Source organism: Perca flavescens, chromosome 5 (genome assembly GCF_004354835.1).
Source record: "Perca flavescens isolate YP-PL-M2 chromosome 5, PFLA_1.0, whole genome shotgun sequence".
In the NCBI taxonomy this organism is placed as follows: domain Eukaryota; kingdom Metazoa; phylum Chordata; class Actinopteri; order Perciformes; family Percidae; genus Perca; species Perca flavescens.
In genome coordinates, this window is record NC_041335.1 from 8,082,217 (window position 1) to 8,099,736 (window position 17,520).

At 42.5% G+C, this 17,520-nt stretch overlaps 1 protein-coding gene across 2 annotated transcripts in view; it reads right to left on the bottom strand.

Annotated features, from left to right (window-relative positions):
• Positions 1–17,520, bottom strand: part of abca2 (ATP-binding cassette, sub-family A (ABC1), member 2) — a 184,327-nt gene that overhangs the window by 95,765 nt on the left and 71,042 nt on the right. For both annotated transcript variants that reach the window (XR_003692659.1, XM_028579340.1), the window contains exons 14-16: positions 3,026–3,128; positions 1,472–1,586; positions 101–291 (exon numbers count right to left, since the gene is read on the bottom strand). Coding sequence is in view for 1 of the 2 variants with exons in the window: in XM_028579340.1 (XP_028435141.1) it covers positions 101–291; positions 1,472–1,586; positions 3,026–3,128 (409 nt within the window). In the remaining variant the exon portion in view is untranslated. The remainder of the gene's footprint in view (positions 1–100; positions 292–1,471; positions 1,587–3,025; positions 3,129–17,520) is intronic.

Below are 17,520 nucleotides of genomic sequence, written 5' to 3' on the forward strand. Positions count from 1 at the left end.
AGTGTGTCTGAATTTTACAAATAGTCCACTGTTGAGCTTTGAAAACTGACATATTTTAAGAAGTGAGGGATTCATAGCAAATTTAACTAAGAGTTCTCACCAGAACATGATGGTGGCCACAGCGTAGATGGTGAGGAAGAGCCAGATAATGAAGGGGTCACTGTGGAGCAACACCCGGCCATACTTCAAGATGGCCGTCAGAGCTGTAACGGAGATGGACAGCTGGACGAAGCCAGTGATAAACCAAGCCACCCAGTGAACAGCATTGTTAAGACCCATCATCTTCATCACCTGAGGAAGTGACATGATGGTTACATTTTTGAATTTGTAACTACATTGTCCTACAGCCCCATTCAAAACTGGTCCACTGTAGGTTAGTTCAGCCATTCAGTGGTTGTAAGGACATTTTGGTAACACATTCATGCCATTACTTCATGCATGAAAAAGCATGAATTCATGAATGTAGTACTGAATCAGTAATGCACAAGGATTAATAGTATCTCATTCATGACTTAATGCAGGAATACTACGTTAATGCATCAATTAAGGTATTTAAATCATCATGATTTCTGATTTATTATTGATGTTGATGTCTTCTTCAAAATATTGACCAGTCCAGCAATGTACAAATATTCTGAAAAATTGTAGTGTTGTAATCTTGAGTAACTAAACATTACTTCTGTATTACTTCATCATGTTTGTGGCCCTTCAAATAAAGTGCTGACCTGGTTCATCTTTAACATTGATAAATAATGAAGTCATGCATGAATTAATTATAATTCATGTACCATTATTGTTACTGACATTTTTACTTTTCAGTGTTATGGCTGAGCTTTTGATACACAAACTAAAATAAATTGACTTAAACGGGTGTTTCAGCAATTAAGTACTGCACTTACATAAAGTTGGGGAACTTGTGAAAGAGAAATATTCTGACTTTAAATCCTCAGTATGGGTCAAGTTCCAAAAACACTGGATCCTACACTCACCATAGTGCAACTTGATAATAATAGTGTCTCTTGATTAGATCCTCCAAGCCTGCTAAATGCTTATGTCTTTTAAACTCTATGCCCGAGTCAGCAACACAGGTTTTCTGCTATACACTACTCAAAATAAGTAAGTGATATTTTGGCAGATTCTATATTTTTTGGAGAAGGGTATATTTTCCGGCTCAGTGGTTTTGATCATGGCTAGACAGCTCTATCTAGGTGACAGACTAGACTTGTTTTAAACGTTATACGTTATCAGTTCTTTGCCTTAAATGCATAATACAACTAAATAGGATGTACTCATTGTTGGGTCTGCACTTGGAATATGTTGACAATGAGAAAAATATAAAATATTGACAGAATTATCCTTTTGAAAATTATAATAAAAATAGTAATACACAACATACTACATGTGGTCAGGGAGGAACCCCTGTGATACAAAATACCAAATTTCAGCCTGACATTTGATCATATAGTCTAACCTCTTTGAGCCGGTGCTCCTTCTCAGCGACAATGTGCTGAATCATCATGGCTACTGAGTAAACCCAGGAGATGACCATGCACAGAGGCATCATGTGCTCAATCACAAACAGAAAACTGAAAAGAAAACACAGGGTATCAGGTAAATATCAATACACACATTATTTTACACCATACTGCATTTTTAAATGCATGGGATCTCCATGGATGTACAAATGTTTAAAGGAATACACCACCGTTTGTTGAAATAGGGTTATTCACCATCTCCTTTATATTTATATAGGTGGGCAAACGCATTGTCTTAGTCCGGCAGCGCCGGCGCTAGCTTAGTTTAGCGCAGTGAATAGAATCCTTTGTAGCCGGTTAGCATGTTGTGAGTAAAAGTGAGCCAACAACAAAAAAACTAATTACTTCTTGTGGCCTGCGTATTCACAATGATTACAAATAGAAATGCAGATTAAGACTAGACGATTTCCTAGGCAGATATTGATTTGGGACTATATTGGGTGGAAGCACAGGCAAAGCACTGCTACTTGGGTGCAGAAATATCACGCAGCAACTCTGTATGAGTACAGGTCTAATATGGGTCGATCTATCCCGTAAAATAACCCTGCGTCATGTTATAAGTATAAAATATATTTATCAAATAATGGGAACACAATTTATATAATCATCTTGAAACACAATGTTTCAAACACATATAGGGCCCTATCTTGCCCCCAGCGCAATTGTTTTTATTTGTACACCGACGCATGTATCGTTCCTATTTTGTACCCGATGCACAGCGGACTTTTCCGGAAAAGTATGACCTTTTTTACACAACATTTCCATGAATCATGGATGTGTTGATGACATAAATGAGGAAATATTAGAGGACTTAAGGAGATGTGATGTTGAACTGCATGTGCCGATGCCACTTAACCCAAATGCCCCAGTAGCAGCATGGGAGAGGAGAGACAGAAGAGCTGCATCGTCTATAGTGAGGTAATCTCGGTCTAATGTTAGACTACATTGCAAAGATATCACCATGCATTCATAACCTTGTGATTCAGTGAGAGTGAGCCCAAAACATTTGGACATTTCTTTATTTACATTTTGTCAAAAAGAAAAATCAATAGCAAACGTCAGTCTCCTCGGCTGTGAACCGCTCGTGGCGTGCGCCCATGGATGTATTAAGAGTGTGCGCCTAGCAAATCCGCCATTATAATAGCGATCCGCCATGGAACAAGTGTGCCTGCTTTTAAAGGGAATATGAGATTGGTTTATTGCATGTTACTCCCAAACCACACCTAGGAGTAATGTAGCTACTTGAAACCCATTTTAGATTTGCGTTGGGCACAAGAGTCATTTATCCCACCGGTATAAGATCCGCCCACAAAGCTACTTGCGTATGGAGTTTGATACTTGCGTTTCAGATCATTAAAATAGGGCCCATAATGTTATTATGACAACATTTCTTTCCATGTCTGCCAATTGATAACTTGTCAATATCATGCGCAACATAATGACCTAAACAGAACCACAAAAAAGGGAACATGACAAAGTGCATTTCTTACTCGTCTCTGGTGTAACATGGGTAGGGGAACATCTGAACGTAGTTACCAGGCTCCACCACATCATGGCCCACAAACGTGTTGATGATGGCTCTCTCTATCATATCTGGAAGAGGATGAGAGAGAAAGAGAAATGAAGTCAGAGAGAGTTACAAAATATGCTAAATGTCCATTACTATGTGGATTTTTGCATAATTTCCTTGAACCACCTTCTTGTTTTCTTTCTCTCGTGTAAACTCCACACAGTCCATGCATGCTCATGCAGCGAAACGCCGAAGGAGAGGGCAACGGGCCGGTGTGCTTGTGCGTCTCCGCCAGCGAGGATTACGCACACCATTACCGGGAATATTCCTCTCTAACGTGCGCTCACTGCCCAACAAACTGGAGGAATTATAACTGCTGTTGGTTAGAAACAAGGACTTTTCTTCATCTGCTGTTTTGTGCTTCACGGAGACGTGGCTCTGTGGATTAATACCGGACTCTGCGCTGCAGCTGGCAGGCTTCCAACTCTACAGAGTGGACAGAGACTCGGTCCTCTCCGGCAAAACTAAAAGGTGGAGGAATCGGTTTCTACATCAATAGCGGTTGGTGCAACGACGTGACAGTGATCCAGCAGCATTGTTCTCCTAACCTGGAATATTTCATTAAAAACTGTAAGCCTTTTTATTCACCCCGTGAGTTCGCGTCATTCATTCTGATCGGTGTCTATATCTCACCGCAGGCCAACGTGCAGGACGCGCAGCGCATGCTTGCCGACCAGATTCTGTGCGTGGAGCGGACCAACCCGGAGTCCCTAGTTATTGTCCTTGGTGACTTTAATAAAGGGAACCTCACTCACGAACTCCCTAAATATAAACAGCATATTAAATGCCCAACCAGAGAGGAGAACATTCTGGATCACTGTTACACCACAGTCAGGGATGCTTATCACGCCGTCCCCCGTGCTGCATTTGGACACTCTGACCACGTCATGGTCCACCTGATCCCCACCTACAGCCAGAAACTAAAGCTCTGCAAACCTGTTGTGAGGACATCAAGGAAGTGGACCAGTGAGGCTGTGGAGGATCTCCAGTTGTGTTTGGATTCTACTGACTGGGATGTGTTCAGGACTGCTACCAACAGACTGGATGAGTACACAGAGGCTGTGACGTCATACATCAGCATCTGTGAGGACTGCAGTGTTCCATCAAGCACCAGGGTGAGTTACAACAATGACAAACCCTGGTTCACAGCCAAACTCAGAAGGTTAAGGCTGGCTAAGGAAGACTCGTTCAGGAGTGGGGACAAAGACAGATTTAAAGAAAGTCAAAGTACAAGTTTAGCAAGGCGGTGAAGGAGGCTAAACGACGGTACTCTGAGAAACTCCAAAACCAGTTCTCAGCTAATGACTCTGCGACTGTCTGGAAAGGATTTAGGCAGATCACCAACTATAAGCCTAAAACCCCCCACTCCTTCGATGACAGACACCTAGCCAACGACCTGAACGAGTTCTACTGTCGATTTGAAAGACAAAAGGTGACACCATCCCCCACGACACCTCCCTACAGCTACACCCACTGTGCATCACCTCCACCTCCCTCACCTCAGCAGGGTCCTGGGCCCCCCCACCAATGCCCACCTCCAACCCCCTACCCACCTCAGTGACGACTCTCTCCATCCACGAGAGGGATGTCAACAGACTCTTTAGGAGACAGAATCCCAGGAAAGCTGCTGGACCGGATGCTGTCTCCCCATCAAGCTTGAAGCACTGCGCTGATCAGCTGTCTCCAGTGTTCACAGACATTTTTAACACCTCACTGGAGACATGTCACGTGCCAGCCTGTTTCAAGACCTCAACCATCATCCCTGTCCCCAAGAAGCCAAGGACCACAGGACTTAATGACTTCAGACCCGTCGCCCTGACCTCTGTGGTTATGAAGTCCTTTGAGCACCTTGTGCTTTCACACCTCAAAGCCATCACCGACCCCCTCCTGGACCCCCTGCAGTTTGCCTACAGAGCCAACAGGTCTCTAGACAATGCAGTAAACCTGGCCCTACACTACATTCTCTGGCACCTGGACTCTGCAGGAACCTACGCCAGGATCTTGTTTTTGGACTTCAGCTCTGCCTTCAACAACATCATCCCGGCTCTGCTCCAAGAGAAGCTCTCCCAGCTTGGTGTGCCTGACTCCACCTGCAGGTGGATCACTGACTTCCTGTCTGACAGGAAGCAGCATGTCAAGCTTGGGAAACACGTCTCCAACTCACAGACCATCAGCACCGGATCCCCTCAGGGCTGTGTTCTTTCGCCTCTGCTCTTCTCCCTGTACACCAACAACTGCACCTCCAGTCACAAGTCCGTCAAGCTTCTGAAGTTCGCGGACGACACCTCCCTCATCGGACTCATCTCTGATGGAGACGAGTCAGCCTACAGGTCGGAGGCTGACCACCTGGTGAAGTGGTGCAACCAAAACAATCTAGATCTCAATGCTCTAAAGACAGTGGAGGTGGTTATGGACTTCAGGAAGAACCCAGCCCCACCTGCCGCCATCACCCTCTGTGGCTCCACAATTGACACTGTGGAGTCTTTCCGCTTCCTGGGAACTACCATCTCCCAAGACCTCAAGTGGGAGCTGAACATCAGCTCCCTCGTCAAGAAAGCACAACAGAGGATGTACTTCCTGCGGCAGCTGAAGAAATTCAACCAGCCAAAGACAATGATGGTGCACTTCTACAAAGCCATCATTGAGTCCATCCTCACATCCTCCATCACCATCTGGTACGCTGCTGCCACTGCCAAGGACAAGGGCAGACTGCAGCGTGTCATTCGGTCTGCAGAGAAGGTGATTGGCTGCAATCTGCCGCCGCTCCAGGACCTTTACGCCACCAGGACTCTGAAGCGTGCTGGAAAGATTGTGGCTGACCCCTCCCACCCCGTACACAAACTCTTTGAGCCACTCCCCTCTGGCAGGAGGCTGAGGTCCATCAGGACCAAAACCTCACGCCACATGAACAGCTTTTTCCCCTCCGCCACTAGCCTTATTAACAAGGCCCGGAAACCACCCTGACTCTCCACCTGGCTCTTCATGCCACTGTTCTCTCTCTGCTGTAATGCTCTTTGCTCTTTATTTATTTATTTTATTTTATTTTATTTCTATCTTTATTTTTAATTTAATACATACTGTGTACATATACTTATACTTATATTGTTTGTTTGTATATATGTATGTGTTAAAAACGTACTTGGCAATAAAAACCCTTTCTGATTCTGATTCTGACTCCATTAACCAGCTCCAGCCCCACCTGCCCCACCCCAGCAAGTCCCGGGGCCTGTTCTTCATTGCCCACCCCAGAGTCCAACCTCCACAACAACAACCTTCTCCATTCAGGAAAGACAAACTAACTTAAAAAAAAAGTTTAAAAAACAAAGCCCCCACAAAGTAGCCAGACCAGACTCTGTCTCTCTCTCCACACTGAAGCACAGCGCTGATAAGCTGTCTCCGGTGTTCACAGATAACTTTAACACCTCACTGGAGACATGCCACATACCAGCCTGCTTCAAGTCCCCCACCATCATCCCGGTCCACAAAAAAACAAGGATCACAGGACTGAATGGCTGGGTGTTGTTGATAAATGGCTTTCACTTTGCATGGTAGAGTTTTAACTTGCACTTGTAGATGTAGCAACAAACTTTGTTAACTGACAATGGTTTTCCGAAGTGTTCCTGAGCCCACGTGGTAATATCCTTTACATAATGATGTTGGTTTTTAATGCAGGGATCAAAGGTCACGGGCATTCAATGTTGGTTTTTGGCCTTGCCGCTTACGTGCAGAGATTTCTCCAGATTTTGATATTATGTATTGTAGATGATGAAATCCTTAAATTCCTTGCAGTTGTACGTTGAGAAACGTTGTTCTTAAACTGTTGGACTATTTGCTCATGTAGTTGTTCACAAAGTGGCAAAACTTGCCCCACCCTTGCTTGTGAACCACTGAGCATTTTGGGGAGGCTCCTATTATACCCAATTATGACCAATTAACCTGTTCATCTGTGGAATGTTCCAAACAGGTGTTTTTTGAGGATTCTGAGACTGGATGTTGTCATTTCAAAAGGCAACAGCGCCAGTGTACCAGTGTTGCTTTAGCCGGAGATCCTCTATACTAGCCCAGGCTAAAATGTCTTTGGAAACCTAATCACATGATGCTTGAGGGGACTTTTATTTCATAATGTCACATTTATTTATTTCCCTCTACCTGCCTCCCTCTGACTCTGGGTGTGCAGATAGAGAGGGAAATAAATGTGTACATATAAAATAAAAGTCCCCTGAAATAAATAAAAGTAAAACATATGTATTTAGGCTATTGAACTATATTGACTAATTTATATCTATATATAATCTAATTTCCTTATTTATTTATTTCAGGATGTATTTCATGCATTTCATTTTATGAAATCATTTTGATGTGCTACTAGATACCTAACATTAGCTGATAGCCCCGGCAGTTTAAGAAAAGAGATGTTAATAACGGAACATCCACGTTACAGGCTTTACAGCATACAACCGTCGGATGTATTATAAGGTAATACAAATGATGAATTACAGCCATATAGCCATTATTACAGCAACAGGAACTCGAGAGAACCGTCATATGAGCCTGCAGCACAGGGCGGCTAAGCTGGGCGCAGTCCTTTGTATCTGCTTGCGTTTATTATGTAATGCTACTAGCTACCGCTAACGTTAGCTACTAGTCGATAGCCGGCAGTTTGGGAACAGAGCCGTTAATAATGTTACATTCACAATATAGGCTTTACAGCATACAGTGCTTGGATGTATCATAGGATAATACACATGATGAATTACAGCTATTATATCCATTATTTAAGCTACAGGATCTCGGGAGAACTGTCATATGAGCCTGCAGTGCAGGGCGACTTGGGTGCAGTCGCGTTCATTATGTGCGTTCATCATGGGCGTTCATCATGTATGCTCATCATGCCTAGGTTAATAACTCTGGATTCGGTTATTAGTGCATGTTAAAGATTTTAAAATATAATAGTTTGAACAAGGACCATTTAAGTGTTCGGACTGGTAAGTTGATGTACCTTCCTTTCGCCATTTAAAGTCTATGGGAAAATTCTTTCTGGGCCAGAGGGTTGCCAGACATTGCAATTCCACCGTTTGCCGCTAAGCCCATGGATGCATCAAAGCATTGTGTTGTTTCGGGGGCTTGTGGTACACTGGCATTGTTGCCTTGGAAATGACAACATCCTCCTATTTATTGTTATTATTATTTTTGAAATACTCCACTTACTTTCACTACTATATATATCTTTTCTATTCATATTGGTGGGGTTGGTAGAGGTTGTAATTGTAGCAGCAATAGAGCTTAGATCGGCCCAAAAAAATCAAGCCTGACCCAGCCCGAGCACGTTGCGTCCGAGCCCGGCCCGACACATTAACTGTAATTATGAGCCCGAGCCCGATTTAAACAAACACTTTTTTAACACGTGGGCCGTTATAACTAACGTTCTTAACTACAATGCCAAGTTGTTTCAACTGCAGAAATCTGTTTAGAATAATGCAACAAGGACGAAGCATGTAAACTGCAGGCGCATCTCACGTCTGATATATACACTACCGGTCAAAAGTTTTAGAACACCCCAATTTGTTTTTGTTTTTTATTGAAATTTTAGCAGTTCAAGTCCAATGAATAGCTTGAAATGGTACAAAGGTAAGTGGTGAACTGCCTGAGGTTAAAAAAAAGTAAGGTTACCCAAAACTGAAAAATAATGTACATTTCAGTATTTTACAAAAAGGCCTTTTTCAGGGAACAAGAAATGGGTAAACAATGTAAAGCTGTTCTGCAGCAATGGAGGTTGATCAAGCTTTGAAAGTTGGTGCTATCAATTCCCACAGGTGTTCCAACTTGTCTGGATTACTTACAAACCCCTCTAGTTGTATAAAAGTATTGCAACACACTGTGGTACCATACCTTCGTGAGCATTTCTTTAACAGTATTGTACTGCAGAAAGTAGTGTGTTGCTATAAAAATGTAACCTGACTCCGCCAGATGGATTGCTTCGCATTTGCTCGGCATTTCCATCTGGGAACTTTCCGTTGGAGAACTTTTGGGAAGGGGTGAAAATACTGGTTAGCTGATTGGATAAACCATCTGTCTATCACCTATGTTGGTGATAGACGGGCCAAATCAACCAATGAGATCCACGAAGCGTATGAAAATACAACCACAAGCCCGCCCCTCATGCTGCAGGCAAAGCATAGCTTGTTAGCTCAGCAAGCAAGCAACATGTCGGTAAAGGATATTTGCCGTTTGTGTAACGAGAATTTAGGAATAAGACACCATTTCAGGTTCCCGGACCATATTCCAAAAGAAGGCTCTAAGAGAAAAAAGCATTAGCGAGGGGCTAACAGAATTAGGGCTACCGCTGGCTGAAAATACTGGTTAGCTGATTGGATAAACCATCTGTCTATCACCACCTAACCCACCTCAAAACCAACGCTGATTGACCCGGTCGTTTGGCTAACGGCTCCAAATTTTCTCTATCTCAAGATGCCAGACTGATCTACGAGTGAAAAACTGGAGCTCGCGAGATCAGGACGGTCTCACAAGGCTAATAAAAATGGCGGGAAAAAGGCGAGAGACAGACCATCATAACACTTAAGAATGTTGGTCTTTCCTACAGAGAGAAAGAAACAGGACAACAGCTTCGAGCACAGCTTAATAGTGGTCGTAATAAGCAAGTCTCAGTTTCAACTGTAAAGAGAAGACTTCGAGCTGCATGTTTCATAGGTCAAGTTGCAGCAAGAAAGCTATTGCTAAGACGTCAGAATAAGAAAAAGAGGCTTGCTTGGGCCAAGAAACATCGTCAATGGACTACTGAAGACTGGAAGAAGGTGCTATGGACTGATGAATAAAAATTTGAAATCTTCGGTTCATCATGCAGGATTTTTGTACGCCGTCGAGTAGGTGACAGGATGGTTCCTCAGTGTGTGACATTAACTGTCAAACATGGAGGATGCGGGGTCGGTGAATTTTACAGAGTGAAAGGCACCCAGATCCAAAACGGCTACCACAGCATTTTGCAGCGCCATGCAGTACCCTCTGGTATGCGCCTAGTTGGTCAGGGGTTCATCCAACAGCAAGATAATGACCCAAAACATAAGTCCAAGCTATGCCAGAACTACCTTAGGAAAAACGAACAAGATGGTAAGCTTAAAAACATGGAGTGGCCAGCACAGTCACCAGACTTAAACCCCATTGAGCTGGCTTGGGATGAACTGGACAGAAAAGTGAAAGCGAAGCAACCTACAAGTGCCACACATTTATGGGAACTTCTGCAACAGAGTTGGGAAGAACTTTCTGAAGAATATTTGATTTCCATTGTAGAAAGAATGCCACGAGTGTGTTCAGCTGTTATATCTGCCAAAGGGGGCTACTTTGGTGAGTCAAAAATGTAGAATACATTTTGGTTTATAAATTGATTCCATGATTTCTTTTTTTAACTTAAATTGTTCATTTGTTTTATTCTTTAATTTCAGAGTACAATAAGACATTGAACTGCATGAATTTCAATAAAAACCTGGAAAAATTGGGGTGTTCTAAAATTTTTGACCGGTAGTATATATATATATATATATATACACGCAAAATCCAATAATGAATTCAAAAGTAGTGTATAGCGCAATTTTGTTTTAAATGTTCTGCCATATGAACGAATGTGCCATAACATTTGTTCTGCAAACACTTAACATCAGCATTTTGTTTATGCAATAGCAGATAAATAAAACATTTAGTGTAAATCTCAACTTAAACAATGTAATCAAAGCAAATACAAAACTAAAGCTTATCGCCACTGCCAGGGTATTCATGTTATCCTGTTTGTTATATATTAGCGCTGGGCAAGTTAAATTATCGCTTTAACTCATTAATTAATTAACGCAGATTATTATTATAAATTATTTTTTTGCACATTAACGCCATTTTTATTATTTCTTTTAGTATTGTAAAAGTCTGTTGCTCACAGTCTTTTATTTTGTAAGTCTGTGCTGACTGCTGCCGCGCTTACAGGAACCGGAAAAGAAAATTGACGGATAAACAAACCAACAAACATGGAGAAGGGTACGGAACATTTGTATGGCCATTTTCATTTTAAAGTTCTTCCAGACGGTGCAGCAGTGCATTATATTGATGAACAGTGGGCGCTGCATTCACATGCTCTGACTGTAATGAAAACAGAGGAGAGACATTATGCTGAAACGTTTGTGCTTCACCTCACTCTAACAGGGACATTTGGTACTGAACATAGACTGGAGAGTGCATTTGACTGCTGAGGGAACTCACTACTGGACCGCTAGATATTAAGTACTTACTTTATTTGGGTTTTTGCTGTTTTTTCCTTTTCTACTGCTGCTGTGTGTTTTTTGCTGGATTGGCTGTGTTGTTAGGCCAAATGTAGTGGTTTTTCTTAAAGTGAAACTAGTTTAGTGTGAAGTGTGAATTTGGGGAGTGGAGGTTAACGACTATCAGGTGCTTTGACTGATTAGCCAGGGTGTGGCCTCCCCACCTGTAGCCAACACCAATCACCTCTTTGTATTTAATATTGGCATTTGTGTGAAGCGGCAGCTTCAGCAGCGGCCTCATCGGACGAAGACTCGGAGGATAAAGACAAAGGAGTCTACGCAGGAGTCTTCGTGGAAGGCTAAGTGGGAAGTTAAGTGGGCTTGATATCTTATATCTCACTTACACTGCTCGTTGTATTCATCTGGAAATGTGCTGCTTCTCCATTCCTGTCTGTGTATCCTCTTGGAGATACTACAAACCACACATTAGCTCGCAACATTTCCGCAACCCCACCTCTCTTACCTATCCCACAGTTCCACACACACTCAACACCTTGTTGCAGGTGGCCTGTGGAACTGCCAGTCTGCCACTCGCAAGACTGAGTTCATCTCTGGCTTTGCCAGCCAGCAATCCCTTGACTTCCTTGCTCTCACTGAGACCTGGATTACACCGACTAACACATCCACCCCTGCTGCTCTCTCTTCTGCCTACTCTTTCACCCACACACCCAGAGAGGCGGGGGGACAGGCCTACTCATTAACCCCAAGTGGAGATTTTCTCCCTACCCACTGTCACAGTTCACTCCACTCTCTTTTGAACTTCATGCTGTTACCATAACGCATCCGGTACAACTAGTCATCATTGTTATCTACCGCCCACCAGGTTCTCTGGGAGAGTTTTTAGAGGAGCTGGATGTCCTTCTCTCAAACATCCCTGAAACTGCCCCTCCGCTGGTACTTCTGGGCGACTTCAACATCCAGACAGAGAAGTCAGCTGCCTTTTTACCTCTCTTCTTTTGCCCTCTCTCCTTCACTACCCACTCACAAAGCTGGCAACCACCTAGATCTCAATTTCACCAGAAACTGCTCTACATCCAACCTCACTGTTACTCCACTCCATACCTCAGACCATTTCTTCATCTCTTACTCTCTCCCAAGATCACAACCATATCTCAAGAGACACCATACCTGTCCGCCGAAGTATTTGTTCACTCTATATTTTGTTTCACCTGGATATTGAATAACTTGGTTGATTGACTACATTTTGTATACAAAAAAAGACTAAGGTCTCACCCACCCCTTGCTAATGCGCCAAATGGTTAAGTCCATCTGCACGCATTTTGTTTACGTTAGCTAGTTCAGTTGAGCGTCTGGTGGAGCACAAGCTTCTGCTGTAGAAATGTCTTTCTCAAAGAAAGCCAAATCATGCTACCAAAAAAGAAAGGAAAGACAGGAGAAGGAGAGAAAACTAAATGAGGGGAAACAATTGGTAACTGACTTCTTTTCAAAGAAAGGTGAGCACAAACTAAAAAACGAAATCCATGGTGCTAAACTACTTGAATATCTCCGTGACTGTTAGTGCTAAAAACAAACTGAGACAACCCATATAAAGAGCAGAACACACACTTTCAAATGATAATTTGGTTATACTTGTAATCTGAGGTAAAGGCTAAATAAATAAACTACACTATCAATGCTGTTTGCATATAACACACCATTGTAATAGCCTAATTTAAAACATGTTTAATTTTAAATTAATAGGCTATAATGTCTATAATTATCAATAATAGGCTAATCAGTGTCATAGGTAGCTTGGTAGCTCATCTGTAGATACATATCATGTCAACATTATAGTTATGTCAGATTTAGTAGAAGCAGATGTTAACATTGTGAAACACATGGCCCTCAGTTTCAGAAACTGTCACAGCAGGTACAACAGACCCCTCAGCCTCCTTTTTGGATTTGAAACAAGGGAAGCTTATATCAAAATTAAAGCAAACTATGTTTAGCCATTTTGACTGAAAGGTGTTAAGTAACTGTAACCCCGGTTACAGAACCTTATAAAATAGAGCTAAACTAAAACTAAATTATTTGAAAGTTAATGTGGTAGGAGTATGTTATTTTAACCACGCTAACGGTGCTAGCAAACGCTAACCATGCTAGTGGTTGCTAGAATTTGTCATGTTTGTAGCCTGCTGTAGCATGGTAGTGCAACTTTTGAGCAATGATGTTCTATGTGAGTTGGTGTTAAAATGTTTTATTGACCATGTTGTGATTAGACTTATCTCTTGCTAGTTTAGTTAGTTGAATCTAACCTATGTAACAGTTGTGTATGTAATTGCTACAGAGATGCCTTATTCATTTTCAATGAGAAATGAAAACATGACAAGTTGTTAAGGGAATGACCATTTTATTTTTGACAGATTAAAGTCGAATGACACAATGTGTTAATAATTCAAAGATAGAAAAGCATTATCAACAGTGCTGTAGTGGCTCTAAGAAGTATGTTTGAACTATATAGTAATAGTAATTTTTTTTGGGCTTTGTGGATACAAGGCCAGGTCATCATCATCGTTTCTTCGCCTTTTTTTTTTTTTTTTTTTTGTCTGCTATCCCCTACGTCCTTACTTCGTTCCTGGGTGTCCTCAGCGGTGGTGTGGATTTTACGAGACATTGGAGTCTTCAGCCCAGCCTGCTCTGTTACAGAGAATTGTCTGGTCCTGGAGTGGCGAGCCAACCCCATGAGCCTTCAAACGAGGATACTGAAATAGAGGGAGAAAAGTGGTAGGACAATTACATTTTGCTTGTCCCACAACAAGTTTGAAGAAAACAGACATTGTTACGTTACACTTTAACGGTCAAAGGATACAACACCGCAATGGATGGATTTTCCCAGTAACTCATTGAACTGAACTTTTGGTCATTTTCCTTATTAATACTATAGTGATTGATTTGTCATTGAGGTTATAGTTCTAGACTGTGTTGAGTTATATCATTACTCTGATTGTTACAGGTAAAAGCACAGGTTCATGTGATTGGTGACCTTGAGGTTTCATGTGATTCTTTTTCATGTTTATATATATGGTAGTTGTTGTTGATATTTGATTTTGGGTTACACAAAGAAAAGAGTACCAAATTATTTAGAGAATCCGCTTGTGTAGTTAGAGGCACTATAAAATAGGAGCTATAAACCTTAATATAGATGAATAAAAATTAATGAGTGCCTGACTAATAATATGGAGCTAGCGTAGCATTAGGCTACATCTTGAATCTAAATAGGGATATTGAACCAACTAAGTACTCACTTGACAAGTGGATTATTAACCAGATTTAATGAAATTTAACAAAAAAAAGAAAGTAAAAGGGTGTATATGGTGATTCTGTGTATAATGTGATGTTGCACCTGTGATGTTTTGAGAGGAATACTGTTCTAAAAAAAAAAATACACAAGAAAACCGGTTGAATGAGAGAGAATTAAAGTTTATTTCCTTACCTCTTCAAACGTACCTATTGAGTTGTGTCTTTCCTCACTCTTGCTGCCGATACCCATTTCTCCCGAGCAATCTAGATCTTCTGAGATGCTGGTCCACATTGAGCGTTATTCCTCCATTACATATTAGGGAGGCTATTCAGGTATTACTTCTGGTTGTTACATAACACTAACATCTTAGTGTGTTTTATTATATTAGGTTACAATTAGGATAAGAGGTTAATATCAGATGTATCCTTCATAGAGAAAGATGACAGAGAACATCTGATTGAGGAGGATGGGAGTGAAGACAGCAGGGAACATGAGTGTTGCTCTGAGCACAGTGTGGAAATGAGAGATGAGGAACTGGAAAGTAGGCAGAGCAGTGCAGACCAGTTTTTGCCAGAGGATCCAGGACTATGGCCAGATAAATTAACAGATGATCAGAGGGGGGGGGTTGAGGAACATGTGGGCCCATCAGGACTGCCTAGGCCCAGGGTCTGGTGCTACGCCCCTGCCTCCCTGCATCTGACTCTCTTACTCATGCCTCCCAACGCTGCCACAGACACTCTACTCTCTCCTCTATCCTCCTCTCTTGACTTTCTCTGTCCTCTTACTTCACGGCAGGCTCGCAAGTCCTCCCCAGCTCCGTGGTTATCTGACTCAGTACGTGCTGAAAGATCAACTATAGGGGAAGCGGAAAGGAAATGGCAGGAATCTAAAAACCCAGATGATCTGCTTACCTATCAGTCTCTTCTTTCCTCCTTAGCTGCCTCTATTTCTGCAGCAAAAAGCTCTTAATCAAACCAAAATTGAATCCTCTTTCTCGAACCCCAAAAAACTTTTTTCCATCTTCTCTAACCTCCTAGATTCCCCCAGTCCACCTCCTCCCTCCTACCAACCCACTTTGTAAAAAAGATAGATGACATACGCTCTTCATTCTCCACCTCACCTCCTGAAATCATCTTACCATCCTTCACATCCAGTACTCTTTCCTCTTTCACCCCTCTATCTCCAAATCAAATTCTTACTTTGATTACCTCTGCCCGCCCAACCACCTGCCCCCTTGATCCTATCCCTTCTCACCTTCTCCAGTCTATTGCTCCTGACCTCCTTTCTTTCATCACCCATCTCATTAACATCTCCTTGTCAACTGGCTGTTTCCCCGATGCCCTCAAAAGAGGCAAGAGTGACCCCACTACTCAAAAAACCAACACTCGACTCCTCTGAGGTAAATGACTACAGACCCGTCTCCCTTCTTCCATTTCTATCTAAAACTCTTGAGCGTGCCATTTATAATCAACTCTCTACCTATCTCCACCAGAACAACCTTCTTGATCCCCACCAGTCTGGCTTCGAGGCTGGTCACGCAACAGAAACTGCCCTCCTTGCTGTCACTGAGCAGCTTTACATTGCTAGAACAACCTCTCTCTCTTCCATCATCATCCTTCTGGACCTTTCTGCTGCCTTTGACACAGTCAACCACCAGATCCTCATTTCGACACTCCAGAATCTGGGTGTCTCAGGCTCTGCACTCTCATTGCTCACATCTTACCTGGAAGACCGAACCTACCGGGTAACTTGGAGAGGATCTAGCTCAGAACCTTGCCCACTCAAAACTGGGGTTCCTCAGGGATCAGTCCTGGGTCCCCTCCTCTTTTCTCTGTACACCAACTCTCTTGGGTCTGTCATTCAGTCGCACGGCTTTTCTTATCACAGCTACGCAGATGACACCCAACTAATTCTCTCCTTTCCGGAGTCTGAAACGTGTGTGTGTGTGTGTGTGTGTGTGTGTGTGTGTGTGTGTGTGTGTGTGTGTGTGTGTGTGTGTGTGTGTGTGTGTGTGTGTGTGTCCTTGGTGTTCTCTCAATGAGCTTTAATATGCACATTTAAGGAGGTTACTTCCTCAACAAAAGAAGCAAAAGTGGAAAGAGTAAATGATGCCTAGGCTACATGTGTGCTGACTCAGATAGAATTAGAAACATCGATCCAAAGGAGAATAAATAGATGTAAGCAATACAGAATGCCTGAGAGCCTTACTGCAAATTTTCCATTATGTTTTTATATTTGGATTGTAATCTATGTTTCCCTTTAGATAAAGCTATTTCCAGCATAACTGATTCAGAAAAAGGTAAAAAAAAAAAAAAAAAAAAAGCGTATACATATTCACCAGAATGCAGGAAATGAAGTATTTAATGCTCAACATTTTCAGAGGGAGGACCCCCAGATCCCCCCATCATAAGTCACCATGCACACAGATCTGGAAACAAAACACTGGCCTTTGGGTTGCCAGACCAGTTATAATTAGACCAAAGGTTGGTGCCATCTAACTTACATAGAAGCTAGAAACTAAAATGAACATACATTGCTACTCTATCACTGACACATCACTGTGGACATTTGGCAATGTGAGACTGGGGGGACGGGGGTGCAAAACTCAATCTCGCCTAGGGCAACCAAAGGGCTAGAACCGGCCCTGTCCATGCCTGGTTCCCACCGTGAAGCATGGAGGAGGTGGGATGGTGTGGGGGTGCTTTGCTGGTGACACTGTTGGGGATTTATTCAAAATTGAAGGCATACTATGCATGGCTACCACAGCATCCTGCAGCGACATGCCATCCTATCCGGTTTGCGTTTAGTTGGACCATCATTTATTTTTCAACAGGACAATGACCCCAAACACACCTC